We start from the raw sequence: 17,564 nt of genomic DNA on the forward strand, positions 1-17,564 counted from the left end.
TTTTATGCCATCTTGTTCCCTGTACTTTTCTACAAAGAAATATAATTGACGTCTCTTGGCACTTAATAAACAACAAGCCTGCAATAAATAATAAACCGAAGCGCCTCATTCGTACCGACTCGCTGCGAGCGATGTGGCTATGACACGCTGAGGTCAAGTTACTGATTACCTAATTATTGAATCGAAACTAACACAATTCTACAAGCAATTCTGAATTTATTTATCGAGACGAAACTAATGGAAAGCTTTGTTACATATGGTTACAAATTATCATGTATCAATGAACAAAATTTGAACGACACACGACAATGACATGCCTGTCGAAATAAAAGTTTAAAACCATCATCGTCGTTCGCCGACTGACGCTGAGGCGTTACTCCCGCAACCTCCAAGTTTACTTATGCGAGTTATTGTCAATGCTTTAATAACACAGCTCCACAAAAAAAATGAAAGTATTTTCCCCGATATCTGATTGTATGTTCTTTATGTTTTTAAGGTCGCTGAATCCGAATCCGGGGTCCGTTTGACTCCATTACGTCAGGGTTAAGGGCATTTGAAGGTCAAATTGCGAATCGACCCGTTAAAATATTTTTAAAAAATTCATAATATATTTTTGGGATTCCTGATTCCAAATCCAATCTTTTTTGAACCTCAACATGTTAGAATCAAGGTCAAACGGAGGAAAAATCATTCAAATCGGATGATACAATATTTTTGATTTCAGATTCTGAAAGAGCGGAAAATTTTACGTCCGAATACGTAGTAACTTTTTTTTTAAACCGACTTCTGTAGGTCGCGTTGCGGTTATCCAAAATAAGACTTATATATCTATTTTTGGAATCTGTTGGCAGCGGTTTTTTCCATGTGTTTGCATCCAGGACACCTCCCCGTGGTGACGGCGCGCAACGGAGTTGTCTCGCTATCCGGCAAAGTTCCTGGGTCATGATGCTCATGCCGTCATGGCAAACACACCGCAAAAACTTACGATGCAGGGGGTCGGAACCCCAGTATCGGCGGCTGGTCAGGGTAAGAAAGCGGGCCCGCAGGCGTCGTCATCATGTGACCGTAGCTTTGTTAAGGTGGCTAACTTGGCCTCACCAAAGTATAAAGCTACAAGTATAGCCAGAACCTCTAGACATGAGCATGACAACCCGGAAAAACCAAATTATTTTTGTTACGTTTGTGCTGCATACGCACCACCATATAGCCGAAAAAATATCACTCGTGCTGTGCGTACTGCATACAGTTATTGTTTTTCATCAGAAATATTGAATCAAGATGAGAATTGGGTTCCACATGTCGTTTGTCTGCGCTGTTATAAAATGTTGCTGACATGTTATATGAAACAAGACCTTTCAAAGTTGGAATACTCTGTATCAGTGACATGGAATATGCCAGAAGAAAAACAAGACTGTTTCTTCTGCAATACCATTACTCACGGATACAATAGAAAAAATAAATCAAAAATCAAATATATTTTTACCGATAAAGTAATTCCAGCTGTTTTGATTTCAAAAAATAGTGGTAATGCCAAGAATCCTGTTGTAGACGTCCTGGCCAATGAAGAAACAGGTACCAAAGAAGTACAAGCAGAGGAAAGTGACAGCGAGATAGAGACAGACAAAGGAAGTGAAAGTGACGAAAACCAGGATGAAAGGAATAAGGAGCCTGCAAAATTTACGCAGAATGAATTAAGTAACATAGGAAGAGAGTTAGGACTTTCAAAGGAAGCTCATGAACTTTTGGCTTCAAGGCTGAAACAAAAGAATCTTTTGGAAGAAGGTGTAAAGATTTCAATTTATAGGAACAGAGACCAAGAGTTTCGACGTTTCTTTACTAAAGATGATACAGTGGGATTGGTGTATTGCAATGATATCAACGGACTTATAAATAGTTTCAAAGTTAATGTCTACAAGCCGAATGAGTGGAGACTGTTTATAGATTCTTCTATTCGTAGTTTGAAAGTGATATTGCTCCACAATACGAATGTACTGGCTCCAATACCCATAGCTCACTTTACACTTCTCAAAGAATCTTACCAAAATATGAAAATTGTTTTAGAAAAAATCAATTACAAAGAACATCAATGGAGAATCTGTGGTGACCTCAAAATCATTGGAATTCTTCTTGGGGTGCAGAGCGGGAATATTAAATACCCTTGCTTCTTGTGCCTTTTTGACAGCAGGGATCGTCAAAATCACTACATCAAAAATGAATGGCCAACGAGAAATTCTCTGCAGCCGGGATCGTCCAACGTCATTCAGCCGCCTCTTGTAGATACATTAAAAATTTTAATTCCTCCACTGCATCTCAAACTTGGTTTCATGAAGCAATTTGTCAGAGCTCTAGATAAAGATGGAGATTGCTGTAGATATATAGTGAAAAAAATGCCCAAACTCAGTGAAGCCAAGCTAAAGGCAGGCATTTTTGATGGTCCACAGATCCGAACGCTCTTCAATGATCCCAATTTTACATCTCAAATGACAAATTTAGAGAAAGCGGCATGGACTAGCTTCCATGCAGTTTCTAAGTATTTTTTAGGGAACAATAAAAGTCCGAATTATAAAAAACTAGTAGGTGTTATGATTGAAAACTATAAGAATTTAGGATGTAATATGAGCATCAAATTGCATTTTGTAGACTCTCATCTCGATTTCTTTCCAGAAAAATTAGGTGATTTCAGTGAAGAGCATGGAGAGAGATGTCATCAAGACATGAAAGATATGGAAAAGCGCTATCAAGGAACATGGGGTATAAATATGATGGCAGACTACTGCTGGAATTTAAAACGAGATATAGAAACAGTTCCAGTAACACCTAAAAGAAAACCATTACGTAGATCGTTTGAACAAAAGCAAGTCCGTTATCACAAACGGACATTAAATTAAACGGACACTACGATGTAGTAAAAAGGACTAGCTTCGTGATCAGTAACTCAAAAAACATGAAGATCAACTGTCTAAAGAACTAGAATTCTAACCTGCGTTCAATGTTCCGGCCAAAATTAGATATCCAAGTCTTATTTTGGATAACCGCAACGCGACCTACAGAAGTCGGTTTAAAAAAAAAGTTACTACGTATTCGGACGTAAAATTTTCCGCTCTTTCAGAATCTGAAGTCAAAAATATTGTATCATCCGATTTGAATTATTTGACCTCCGTTTGACCTTGATTCTGACATGTTGAGGTTCAAAAAAGATTGGATTTGGAATCAGGAATCCCAAAAATATATTATGAATTTTTTTAAAATTTTTTAACGGGTCGATTCGCAATTTGACCTTCAAATGCCCTTAACCCTGACGTGATGGAGTCAAACGGACCCCGGATTCGGATTCAGCGACCTCAAAAACATAAAGAACATACAGTCAGATATCGGGGAAAATACTTTCATTTTTTTTTGTGGAGCTGTGTAATTTTCACGTTATACTACAACATTTTGGTACACAGTTAGGACTTTCCATACATGTATATAGATGCATAAATCAATGGATAATTTTTTATTCATGTTTTATTTTCACGAGACTATAACTTTACCACGTTATGTCATATTATTTTTTCGTTAATTAATTGGAAACGTGTGTAAAACCTTGACCTGTGAGTCAAATAATTTATAATTAATTTTCTTGCAAGAAATAAATTAATCATTACGGTCCTGTGAATTATTCGCTGTCATGTTGATTTTTCCATCAAAATATTTTCATAAGCTAGTGAAATATCCTGATGTACGTCAACGGAAAAATAAATTGTGATTGTTATAAGTGATGCGGGCATATCACTGTGCAATTGATATGAATTAATTCAACTCTACATTTTTGGCCACACCCACTTTAGCCAACTTATTGTATTATAGTGTCCGTTGCGGCCAGGCTTCATAGACATTTCATTCCTACTCGCCTGCGTGTCGCTAACGCGACACTTGATATGTGTAATGTTGACACGGTAAGGAACTTACAAACCAAAAAATTTCATAATTAAAGAATGAATTCGAAAATGACCACGGAGAGACGCATTTGTTTTTGTCTTCATTTTTTTCTAACGAAAATCAAGTTGTATGTCGACGATTACGGCGCGAGCGCGACTTCCATCGTGGGCAACAGAATGGCTGGTCAATTCACGATTGACGAGTACGTCGAAATGGTGATTTATTTTGGTGAGGCTGGGCCTGGGCTTGGAAGATCTCGACGAGCTGCTGAACTATGGTCGGCACAACACGGAAGGCCAGTTAACCCCCGAACCATCGACACCACAGTTCGGAGGTTAAGAAATACTGGTTGTGTGGCGGTGACGAATGCAGATGGAGGTCGTCCACGCGAGCTGCGAAATCAACTACATGAGCCGATCGTTGAAGTTTTCGAAGAGGACCCGACGAAGAGTTTGCGTGTAGCTGCCCGTGAAGTCTCCGAAAATCTAGGAGTCATATGTTCGTACAGTATGGCACAAAGAGTCATGTGGGATGATGGACAACACGCATATCACTACAGAGCCGTTCAGGAACTTCGTAAGTTATACATGAAAATATAGATTTCTTTTATTATTTTATGGCTGTTACTGCAGTTTTGCTTCCTTGAAGAGGAAGCATTGTAAAGGGTTTTGTCAAAAAATTTTTTTTTCGCTCTAACTTTTTTATTTCTGCAGTTTTCGGGTCGATTTTTTTTTATTCGATAGATGTAATTGTTCTACACCGAAGTAGAACGATCATTTAAGATTGTAGTTGAACTGGAATTCGTGAGAAGCTTTCAAAATCGTTTTTTCAGGTTGTCCATTTTCATTTTTTTCCAAGTTCACTGCCTAAAAAAATTTTTATTTCTACAATTTGACGTCTAATTTTGTTATTTCCTGTTGGGACTTTTTGTGTTATAGTAAATGAAAACTTTTTTTCGGTTTGTTGACTATCTGATAGTTATTATAAGCTTACAAAACATTTGAAATGAGGTATATTTTTCGCTATTATTGTTGTATGTCTGTTAACCATTGGCATTTTTAGAATTTACAAGATATCTTGATGAAACTCGGTATACATGTTCATTTTGCAACTACAATTTTTGTAATATCCTCTAACAATGCAAGATCGAATCGTGAAATTAAGGGGAAACGCAAACTCGGCCTCGTGATTTTCCTGAAGAAGAGCGTGTCACTCGAAATCGCTAGTTGCCAGCTTTGGTCATAGCGATCTCAATCAAATTTTTAAATATTCAAAATATGAAATCGCAAAGTTTGTATATTTGAAAATTTCATGCAGTTTTACTATTTTTGATACGCCCATTAAATTTTGAAACGAAATAGCGGCTATATCCTAAATAAAAAAAAATCGTTGCTCTGCAGCGATACAAACTTCAACATCATTTTAAGAACTAATTTTTTTAGAATGTGTAATTTAAAAATAAATGAATCGAAATTTCTTGGAAAATTTTCCTGCAATTTCTCGAATCAAACCTTAAACTATGAGATGAGTTTTTTGCAGTAGTTTAAGCTTTTTTGACCAAATGGCAAATAGGCAAAGTAGCTATAGTCTCGAAATCAGCTCAGAAATCCGTGTTTTTTTCTTTCCCTTTGCTGTCATAAATTTGTCAATTATCCCAATAGATTGTTGGCAAATTGATCGACACGAAAGATCTCAAGCTTCATTGCATTTTATTACCATTCATTTTTCACGGAGATCACCTGACCATCATTTTCAAACCGATAGGAGTAACTTCGTCGTTTTGTTTTTCTAGTAATCTTTGAAGACCATGAGTTAGAATGATTTTTATAAGAAATAAAAGACAAAAAAAAGTAGGGTTACTTCTTTCCATTAAGTTATAAATAGAATAGTTTGTTTGATAACTTATTTAGTTTTGGTCTGTATCTTAATAAATTTAAAACAATTCGGCCGAAAAAAATTTGAAAAAAATCCATTTTTAATTATGTGATAGAAAGTTTATTCAAGGTTTGAAGTAGTAGTTAGTTTAAAATAACCTACTATAGTCTAAAAACAGTTTTACTCAAGTTTAATTTACAAAAAACTTAATTGATGAATGCATTGGATTTTATAGGAATCTATTTGTTAAACTTGGATTGCCTACTTGATTTTTCTTTCTTCAAAATGATCCATGTCTATTAGAAGTTTATGAATTTTTTTAGAAATTTGGGGTATCAAAAGACGTATATTCAAATAAAATACCTCGGCTACTTTACATTAAAAAGTACACATTTTTTAGCTTTCAAGCTAAACTCTTATGTAAAATTCTAATCAAGAAATTTTGTTAATTCGCATTCATAGAATCTCTCAATTTTTCTATGTAGCATAGATAATTATACACGATGGTTATTTTGAATATTACTTATACATTCTCAAAACAAATGAAAGAGATGCCCAGAACCGTATTGCGTTCTGTCAATTCTTGCTGAATGAAATAGATGCTGATCCAGGCTTTATGGATCGAATTCTCTGGACTGACAAATCAACATACGTACAGAAGGGAATGTTTAATCAGCACAATGAGCATCAGTGGGCTCATGAAAATCCGCATGTGGCTCGTGAAGGTAATTGTTTTGAATAGTTAAAGACCCCATATTCTAAAAAAAATCAATCCCATGAAAATTTTCCTATGCGTGTGCGTCTTCTATTGAAAGAAAATTTATTTTTAGGATACGCTTAATGATAAACATTTTTTAAGCATTTTTCAAACACTTTTTCTATACCCCCTGCACGAAGACGCGACTTTGCGCATACTTCAAAAAGCAATGGTACTCCAAGTCGCATCTTTGCGTTCAGAAAACCGAAAATGTTAAAAAGATATATCTAAAAATGTATATTATTACGAGTAGAATAAAATAGTACATTATGCAACGAGTGCGCAAAGTAGGCGATTTGCGCAGGCGCGGGTTTGCCGCCCGAGCGAAGCGAGGGCGGCAATGCGCGTGCGCGATCACTTGCTTTACGCACAAGTTGCGTATACTATTTTTCCTACTAAGTTGCGCAAGGTTCGACTACTACAATTAAAAATGAAGAGAGGGTCGGTCAAAAATGCATTGTCAAAGTACTTACGTTAATACTTACCTATAAAGAAGATGTTTGTATACATGGGGTTTCCCCAAGCTTTCCCCAAGTTTTCCCCGAATGTTTTCCCCAAATTTTTTTCCCAAATGTTTTCCCCGCACGCGAACAGAAACGAAGTACTACACAAATTTTTCTACTACATTATTTTTTATTGATATTAATATTAATCGTTACATTGCAGTTATTGAATTGAAATGGCATATTGCGCAAAACATCTAAATCATTTATTATCACATTTCTATTAGATACTGCAATGGGCTCCTCTTCATTGACTGCATTTTGCTGTTCCCCAAAAGTCATTTCAGGACTTGCATCTTCATGAATATTTTGATCGACATTCAATATATTTTGGTTGTTTTCTTCGATTTCTGGAGTTTCGGATTAGCATACTGCGTATTATCGAAGCTGTACCTGGTCTCTTTTTCTGTTTCTTCGAATTTTTGGCGTTTATAAACAGATGACGTTGAAGGCACAGGTGCATAAGATTTACGTTTCAAATTTACCATTGACGTAGAAGGTACTGCACTAGTAATGCGATTGGCAATTTCCTTTTTGTTCGCGATTGAATTTTTGATATATCCCTCGGCGACACTATTAGATTTCCATCCGCCATGTCTCTTCAAAACGGTTATGTCTCCTCCAGCGTCGACTAGAATTGTAGCAGAGGATCGTCGAAATGTATGACCAGTATATAATTTGGGATCCTCTAATTGCAGGTATTTGGCAATTTCACAAGGTATATTTCCAATTGTGTTTATACCAAGAGACTCATCGATGCATTTTCCATTTCTGTAGGTTAGGAAAAATCTGTTTGTCTTCGCAATACCTATAGCTTCTCTTTCAAGATGGTATTTCTTGAGAATTTCATAAAATTCACCCACTACTGTGAATGATCTCACAATCTTGGTTTTTGTTTTTGGCAATGTCACATGGAAAAACGTACCATGATCTTCCACGTCTGCCATACAAACATTTGTCAATTCATCTCTTCGACAAGCACCGGAAATTCCTACAACGAGTACTGCCTGTAAAATAATTAAAATTCAAATTAATTTTATTTTTTTTTCATTAACAACTATCGTTGACAAACTATTTAATTATATACATACCTTCATAACTAAATATAGGACATCTGGTGCTTCATTGAGAAACTTTGAAACATCTGATGTTGTGAAAACTCGTGATTTCTTCGGAATATATCCAGCACTTTTTTTTCAAAAAACCTATCAGCTGTGCGTACGAGCTAATATCAATGTTGTCGAAAGTCTTTATTGTCTTCAACATTGAATATTTAGACCACAGCGTAGACAAAACATATTTCCATGATAATTCATTGATAATAATACTGATTCAGCAAATGATCTTGTATTTTTTGTGCTTCTCCATTTTTTGAATTCATTACATACTGCTGTATATTTGTGTTTGGAAGCATCTGGCAATGATCGCAAGTTAATTTCTTTGGCAGCTGCAATCAATTCAGGCGGCACAAAATCGCTGTCGTTGTCGGAATCACTGTGTCCGGAATCCATGACTACACTTTTCACTCAGAAAATAGCTACTTAGCAAAATAAATGCAAAGCAATAGCAAAACACGTTTTCACAATGGTTTTCACGATGGTTTTCAAAACACTGATCAGGCAGCGCAGTGTAAATAATTTGATAAACAACAGAGGCCCTTTTAAAAAATGACAGCGCCGCGCGCCGCGCATGCGCGGCTGTCATTCCCGCACGCTCGGGAATGAGGCCCTTTGAGCACGGCCAGGCGTGCGCAAAATCGAACTTTGCGCACGATAGTAGGAAAATAAACTTTCTTCCAATAATACACGCACACACATAGGGAAATTTTAATCGGATCAGCAGTTTATTTTGGAATACGGGGTCTCCGTACCGGGATCCGGCCGTGAATTTGTCATTGGGTGCGTTAGTTATGATTTATAAAAAAAAACAGTCTACGATCTCTAGCGATTGGCAAAAAAATTTTTCTCTATCGAAATAAAATTTGTATTTATAGGTCTATAAACAATTATTAATGAAAACGTTATTTAGTTCGTTCGAATTGCTTTTTCAGTTTATCCACATGGAGGTCCGTTTGGTGGGTGAATATATTAAATAAATATAGCGATGATTTAAGTGTAAAGGAAAACTTGATGTTTTATTAAAATTAGACTAACTACTACAAATACTTAATAGTAGAGACTTAGTCTACACAAAGACCGCGCATCTCGCAGAGAGTAGAGATGTAAGCGTGTCGGCAGTTCTAGCGTGAGTGACGATTCACTCGTCATACCTCAGCGAAGATGCTTCCCTTGGGCATCGGGGGAAGGTAAGTCCCACCCACGAAGTCCGTGAAAAGACTAGCTGAGGACCAACGGGAAAGCAGGGTGATGAGACGTGTTTTGTCGCTAACAACAAGGGATTAGCAATTTTCATTTATTGCGGGCGCGCCATAAAAATCGAAATTCGGCGCGGCAGTTAAGCAGCAGCCGCGCGACAGCTGAACTAAATTATTTTATTGATGCTGAGGAAAAACTGAAAGTTTTAACCAAGTAGATCAATAGATAAAGCACGTCCGCCACACACATTTAAACAATGGGACGATAAAGTCAAAACTGATTCACAGTTCATACATTATTATGAGTATTAATCTAAATCACGAAGAAAATGTAGTTCGTATATGCATCTATAAGTGCGAAAGACTATTTAAGAGCAATAATTTTTGTGAAGCGAGATGTTCATTCGCCGTTTTTAAAAATTATCATGCACTGATACTTTATTTCGTAGTACGAATGTATACAATTCCTCACGTATTTTTCAGTCCAATTTTCCTTTAATAGCCTTAAAATTGTGGGCACTGTCCGTCTAATGTCGACGTAGCGCTTGGCTCGCAAGCCCTTTTAGACGCAGCCCTTCGCGCGTTCGCCTTGTTTCACACGGCCCCCCGACCCGTTCGTCTCCTTTTACTCTGCCCTCCGCTTGTCTGCCCTATTTCATCAAGCCCACAGCACGTTTGCCCTTTCCGACATAGCCCTCCGCTCGTCCGTTACATTTCGACGTAGCGCCCAGCTCGACCGTCTCATTTCACCTTGACTTCCGCTCGTCCGCCCTATTCCGCCCAGCCCCCAGCTCGTCTACCCTTTTCGACGTAGCCCTCTGCTCGTCTGCCCTTTTAGACGCTGCCCTCCGCTCGTCCGTCTTATTCCACCCAGACCTCTGCTCGTTCCTCTTTTTATACTCTGCCCTCCGTTCGTCCGTCTTTTTACATCTTGCCTTCCGCTCGTCCGTCTAATTTCTTAGGTCGCACTGCGTTCGTCTGTCCTGATGCCCCCGAGCCTCACCCCCCGTTTCGTTTATTCTTCTCAAAATCCGCATCTTCGCCACATCCACTACTCTCTCCGAGCAGCCTGGCACCTTTGAATCATTACGGATCTTCTTTCGTATGTCGGTTTTTTAAACGATGAAGTTACCATACGGAACAGGGCAACGAGAGATTGATTTTTAAAAAAATTATGGAAATTTGTTTTTGGAATTTCTTTTCACCGAAAAGTGGCGAGAGACTTTTATAATTTTCAGTTTTTTATTATTTATAATTCTTAATTCAACTTGGAAAAATTGATGTACACACATTTACGCACTTTATGAAAAGCGTTTCGCTTCCCAGACTACGACTCAAAGTTCTAATGCGTTCTACAATAATCCTAATTATTTTGATAATTGTAGCTTGCTCGTCAGATTGATAATAATATTTCAGAAATGCGCAATGTATTGTAGATCTAGTCTTCAGCATTGCGATATTTTCTTTATAATTATTATGTGCTGGAAATAATTTCATGACTAATGATTATTACTGAAATTCAAATTTCACTTACCTGATTCGAGGCGCCGAGTTGCTGCAAGCTATCGTAGCGACAGCTTTTTTGTTTACGAGCCGCCTACTTGCCAAAATGCGTTTTTCTCGGAGATTTAAAGCTCCTTCTATTATAGGCTCTATTAGAGTCTCACCCATAGTCTCAAATTCAGATGTGATACGATTCGCACGCGTGAGAAATTTTAGAATGAATTTCCTGTGTGTGACTAGTGTAAATCGTCTCGCACATGCGAACTGAGACTTTGTTCCAAGTGTGATGACACATCAGGAGTGAATTTCCCACATTGAAATTTTCAGCCGAGGGTTGTCAGTATTTATTTATTATTATTTTATTTCTTAATCTTAAAAAAACGTATAACCAAGCTAATTGGAAACACACTGTACGTCTCTACCTATTGATCTCAATTTTCTCAAAAGCAAAAAAAAGCAATGATGTAGTAGCCGATCACAGCGATTTTCAGCATTAAATGAATATAATTCTTAAGTAAGACAGCCAGTTTGAATTCGACGACCACGAATACTAAATAACCTATTTCGCAAAATAAACACAAAACTTTCACGTACATCATTGTTATTAGTCAATCGGTATTGAACCGTTCTTTTTATTTATACGCGTTCAATCAATGAATACGTATATCAGTATGTAGACATGGGAGCTCCGTGTTGCACGATTGGGTTGAGCACCGCTTGCAATCAGCGGCGACGCGCGCCGCTGCCCCCCCCCCCCCCCCTCACTGCTCCGCGCTCGCCACCAAACGCCCGTTCTTCTAAAGCTGTGCGCTGATTGGCCGATCTTTGAAGCTAATTATCTAATTACCTAATTATTTAGTCGAAAAACTAAGAACACAATTCTAAATTAATTTTTCGAGACGAATCGAATGGAATTATTAGTTACATATGTTTTTGAATCACCCTGTATATCTTATTAAAATTACAATTACCTGTAGGATGTTCTTTTATATGTTTTGGGATTCATAACAATTTATCTGAAGAAGTATTCTTGTTTTCATTAAATCGTTGCTTTAATTTTTTTTCGATTGTCCTATATATGTTGCTCGATATTCATCACATTCAAATTTGTAAATAACACACTTTTCAAACCATATTTTTACCTAATTAAACTATTCAATTTATTACTCATTAATGATATACAGCAAATATTATATTTCTTAAATGCAGATATGCAAGCAAAGTAAAGGTGATTGTAAAATAGAGTTAAATTTTGAAATTAAGAACAATATTAATGTTTTTATGAGAATTTTGATTATTGAATTTACGCTTTTGGATACGCTTGTATCAATCAATAAAATTCTTTGAATAATCATGATATTATTAATAAAAATATTCTTCAAGTACTGTTTTCATAACCATATCATATATTATGATAGTAACTATGTTTTTTTAATTGAATAAAGATCTGAAAACTACCGTAGTAAAATATTATCAATAAATATAAAACTGTATTCAATTATTTAAAAAACTTTTTTGAGGATCACACTCATAACCTTTGATGGTAAATAAAATTTTGTGACAGGGCCCTGGCTGGAATGGCCGACCCTGTCTGGCTCGTTCTCTCTCTCTCTTTCTCGCAGCTCGCTCCTTCTCTATTGTCCTGGCGAGCGTGGTGAAAATCAAGAACCGATTTATTTCAAGGCCAATACCTGTGCCGAGCATCGTCATTGGGAGCCAATTAGGAGCGAGAGCGGCTGCGGCAAAAAGAAGAGAAAGAGAGATTAATGCATCCCGCGTAGCGAGTAAGCGAGTGCGCGAGACCCGCGGCGATCCGTTCGTGAGAGCGAAGCCGCCGGCGTTGCTCGAGTCGGCACGTGAGCGGCTGGGGAGAGAGTTCGAGCCAAGATCTTGAGGAAGAAAGATCGATTGTGGCGGTCGACCGCGCGCGTGCTATAAAACTCGAATAGTATAGTAGAGAGACAAAGAAGCGATACGACGCCGAGCAGATTGCGGCCAGGAGAGGATTTCCAGCGACGCCCAAGGCATTGACGACTTCATCTCGATCTGCCGTCAATCTGCCTGCAGCATTTCCTGCCAGCAGCCTTCGTCAGGTCAGGTCGTCTCTCTCTCTTTCTCTCTCTCTCTCTCTCTATTCGCGAGTGCGCGACGCGTCGGCGAGGTGCTCGCGATCATCCGCGAGTACAGCGAATAAAAAAGATGAGAACGGCGAGATCCTCCTTTGAGTTCCTCTCAATTTATTGTACCGTGCCCCCGTGCGTTTGTCCGCAAGAGCGAAGGCACGCGACCGCAGAGGACGACGCGTAAATCCGCGTCGCCGCTCTTTATATTGTGAATGTGTTGAGTAATAAATATGGTTAGTGGTTTTTGAGAGTGATCATTGTGTGCACCCGCCATTTCCTTCCTCTCGATTTAACGCCCAGGACGCCAAATTCGTGACGAGACCCATCGTCACCGCTACAGAGAAGCGAAAGAACCTCCCGTACCTTCCCCTTTAAATAAGTTGTAACACGGCGTTCGGGCATGGGCCCATTGCGTGGCTCGTGGGAATTATCAAAACGATAATTCTCCGAAAACGCGTTAAAATTAATCATTTGTGTCACAATTTTTTATATATTTAATATGAAAAGTAGAACATACAATGCTGAAAATGGTTTTGTCACGAGTGACTTATATATCGCGATAGTTGGTAAATGTTGATCTCGTACATCTGTTACGCATCGATATGTCCTTACTACTCGAAGTATCACCTAACATTTCTTTTGCAATCAATATGAACAAAATATTTATGGAAAAACTAATTCCTCAACCGGGAGAGAATCCTAATATTTTCTATTAATTAGGACTATAATATCAATTATAGTAGAAAAAACTTTCAAGACGATCGCTTAGTTTGAAAACTTTCAGAGTCATTTTTGATAATCAGTTTTGCAAAAACTCACTTTTGCATTTTTGACGTTTATTGGTGAGCCGTTGCAATTGAATGTAATATTATATCGCCTTTCCTTATTAGAAAAGGATCTAACTATAATTTTTATTATATTATGTCGTATGTTTTAAATACTATCTCGAAAAAAACATCAGCAGAATCAACAAAATAAGATCTAATTATCTACAATTACCAAAAAAAGAATTACAAATTAGCATGAAAAACATTAGAGTAATAGCCTATTTTAAAAACTAGCTACTATGAGCGCTTAAAACATTAACAGAAAATGAAAAATAAAAAAATGAATAAGTGAGAATACTTGAAATGGATGAAAAATATAAGTGCAATCAATTGAAGATTTTTGTTAAGTCCAATTAATTATTATAAGAATACAGATCCTACATCAAAAGTCGAAGAGGAGACTGCGTTCCCAGATAGTTTAATATTCGATGTTAGAATTTACTTTTATACCCATGGAATATAAAATTCACAGTATAAAAGATCAGGCAGAAAAGTAACAATTATAATCGAAAAAATTGAAAAAAATCAACTAAAGACTTCTATATGATAATTACAATAACAAATACATTAACTAAATTAAATCGTCAAACAATAAGAATAAAACAAAATACAAAAACTTTAATAGACCTATTAACAAAGGTTTTAAAAATATAAATTTTATTAAAGCATCTAGTCAGGAATCTGATAAGCCAAGCACCATGAATTATGTAATATAATCAAAACAGTTTTTGATACAATGTATGAACTTGTTGAAATAAACAGCACTATAGCAAAAGCTACAATAGCAACTATACAACACAAAACGATATTTTTCACTATAGAATTTGTGCTATTAAACTTATATATCTGGCACGATAAAATAACCGGAAAAACTCATTTACTTAAGAAACAAAAAAGCAGCAATAGAATATTTTACAATAGTAAGAGAGTTGTTTATGAGATACTGAAGTATGAGCGGGCAGAACAATATTATAGGTTTAAGTTTAGCTTTAGTATTAACTAGACCAGCAAATAGTAATTTACTTTCTCTGCTGGATTACATTATACATTTATTATATATGTATATTCATACAAGTAAATATATAAATAAATATATAAATGAAGATATACTTTTCACGAAAATATTTCATCAAATCTGTTGGTAGCATTTTCATTTTTAATTGTAATAATCACATTGTATCTTTTGTTATCAATATTTTTCTATAGATACTAATAAAATAAAATACTCTATTTCCAGGCAACAGAGTGGTGGTTAAAAGATATGTACTTGTCGATTCCTCTGGCGCTTCCAATCAACAGTAATCCCGGTTTATCGGCAAGACCTAAACATTTTTCAAATTATCAAGAAGCTGCTGTCTTCCTTGCACGTTTTCTCATAGAACTTCTCAACTACCAAGAAATACTTGATAAGTAAGATATCATAGTCTATATCGAAATTAATAATTAATAGTAAGTATATTGTATAGATGGAATAAGTAACTATTCTATCAACCCTATTCTTAAAAGATCACTAAACTTGTGAAAGACTAATTTTGCTGGAATTGAAAATCTTGCTTATTGAAAATATAAAAATACGTATCAGATTTTTAGTTAGGATATTTGTTGCCTTATATAAAATAAAATAATCTTTTGGAAAATACGTCTATCGTATTACAAAAGTTAGAAATATACATATATAACTTCCAATATAGATAAGAAAAAGATTATATAGAGAAATATATCGAAAATTATTTAAAATATCTAGAGAATCACTTATGGAAAATTGCATATAGATCCGATATAAATACATGTACATGAGTTAAGTTAAATTGTGAGAAAGAAATATAGTGATAGAGAAAGATTAATAGATTGATTAACTTTATTAATAGTTAGTCTTATTAACCATCAATAAATTTATGTATATTTATGTATGGTCATATCACAGTTCTGATATTCACCTAGGCTATTACAATAGGGCAATACAAAATGAAGACTTTAGCGTAAAAGTTGAGTACAAGAGTAGAGTATAAGGAATAGGCTTCCTTTCAATCCTGTATTCGCGTGCAGGAAGAAGAGGTTAACGAAAGCAGATCATCCGAGTTCAACCTAGTTCATCAGAAGCATTACTAAAAGTCTTATAAACAGGAGAATGATTACACAAGAAAGAAAACGTAACGTAATCTGTCATACAAGAGTCAGACTATACAAAATACAAGTACTTACAGAGTAGCGATTTTACAAACTAAAGAACTTGTAATAGCGTAGGTCTTCAATGCCCACAATTCGCTACTATTACTAAATTATTTAAGGGGAGGGCAAGGGAGGCGGAGTGTCGCTCCTAACAAAGCAGGAAAAAGAAGGTGTAGACTCAACGATTTTCACACACACAGCTTCACTAATTGACCGTTTTTTATAACTGCACTACCTTGAGTGCCGACGAAAATACAGAGTTACTTATTACTACTAATATACAAGACTTACACTAAACGAGATGGCCGGCACGTTAGCGCCATGTCACCTCATTAACCGTCTCAAACTAAGATTACATAATAAAAAAAAAAACGTTGCGCCGGCTCGTGAAAGCCTGGCGCCGCACACAAGCCGCGAAATAATGCCGAGGAAACAGAGAGAGAAAAGAGAGTAGAGAAAACTAAACCTGACCAATAAATGTGATGGCTGCTTGACAGGTGGGCTACAGGTCAGTTGGCTGGCGTAAGATGCAGCCCAGTTTCGATGCTGTCACGGCTCTCACACCCTCTCGGATTCGTGTCAAGAATGATGGCAACTCCTCCTAGTGCGGCCGATCTCTCTGTCGCGTGCGTCGATCTCGTCGCGAGTGCCTGCCAGTCGGCTTCTCACGCCTTCCCCACCACTGTCCTCCTACTCGGCGACACGCGGCACTGCCCGGCGCGACAAGTGCCGCGCGCCAAGCCTCACCGAACTACGTATATTTTCTCCTCTCTCTCTCTCTCTCTCTCTCTCTCTCCCTCTCTCTTACTCTTGATGCTTCTCTCCCATTTCGCTTGCTCGCTGCTACCTCCTCTCTCTCCCCTCTAGCCGCAATGCTGGAAAGAATAAAGGCAGGCATCAGACACGTAAAATAACGTGCGTCCGATGCCAGCTGTGCGCCTTCGCCTTGGATAGAGAGAGAGGCATACACACGGTGCAGGCCATGACCAGCTTACACCGTTAAAAACTTATAAACAGTAAGAACTGCATAACGCATACTTAACTAACGTGTTATATAAAATGAACGATAGAAGATAGGGGAAGATAAAACAATAGTAGAATGCTGAGAGGAATTGAAACAGCGACTTTAAGAGTCTACCAAGAGTGAAGCTGGCAGAAAGAGCAGATGTGTGTGAGTCAGCAGAAAGTAAGGAAGCAATTGAGAGCAAGTAAAGCAAAGTGTGTGGGTAGTCAGAGGTCACAGCAGGACAGGTCGTGCCCAATAGTGTAGGCTACGGTGCCAAAAACACCAGCAGTAGGGGCACAGTACGCGCAGGTCAACATCATTGCCAGCGATTGAGCAGCCAGAAGGATGAGGTAACGTCACCAGCGACAACGTCTTGCTAGGACCTAAAGAGGAAAAGACGGTCTTATCAACAGCAGTTCACCTCCTCGTGGCCGGCAGTTCGGCGCCCAGCAAGTTCAAAAATTCCTTTTTCTGACTATCTCTCTCTTGTGTGCATAAGTACTCTTTCTCCTTACTAATTCTCTTCATGGTAGCTACAATGTTGTGTTTAGTCTGACTTACTTGAG

General features: G+C 37.3%; 1 protein-coding gene across 3 annotated transcripts in view; it reads left to right on the forward strand.

The window, feature by feature from the left end:
• The window catches only part of LOC131663273 (vesicular acetylcholine transporter), an 897,411-nt gene that overhangs the window by 505,253 nt on the left and 374,594 nt on the right, over positions 1 to 17,564 (forward strand). For all 3 annotated transcript variants that reach the window (XM_058933589.1, XM_058933590.1, XM_058933592.1), the window contains one exon: positions 15,061 to 15,233. In XM_058933589.1, the coding sequence (XP_058789572.1) occupies positions 15,061 to 15,233 (173 nt within the window). The remainder of the gene's footprint in view (positions 1 to 15,060; positions 15,234 to 17,564) is intronic.

The sequence above is a fragment of the Phymastichus coffea genome, unplaced genomic scaffold, assembly GCF_024137745.1.
Source record: "Phymastichus coffea isolate CEN01 unplaced genomic scaffold, Cenicafe_Pcof_1.1 PCOF00032, whole genome shotgun sequence".
Lineage (NCBI taxonomy): Eukaryota > Metazoa > Arthropoda > Insecta > Hymenoptera > Eulophidae > Phymastichus > Phymastichus coffea.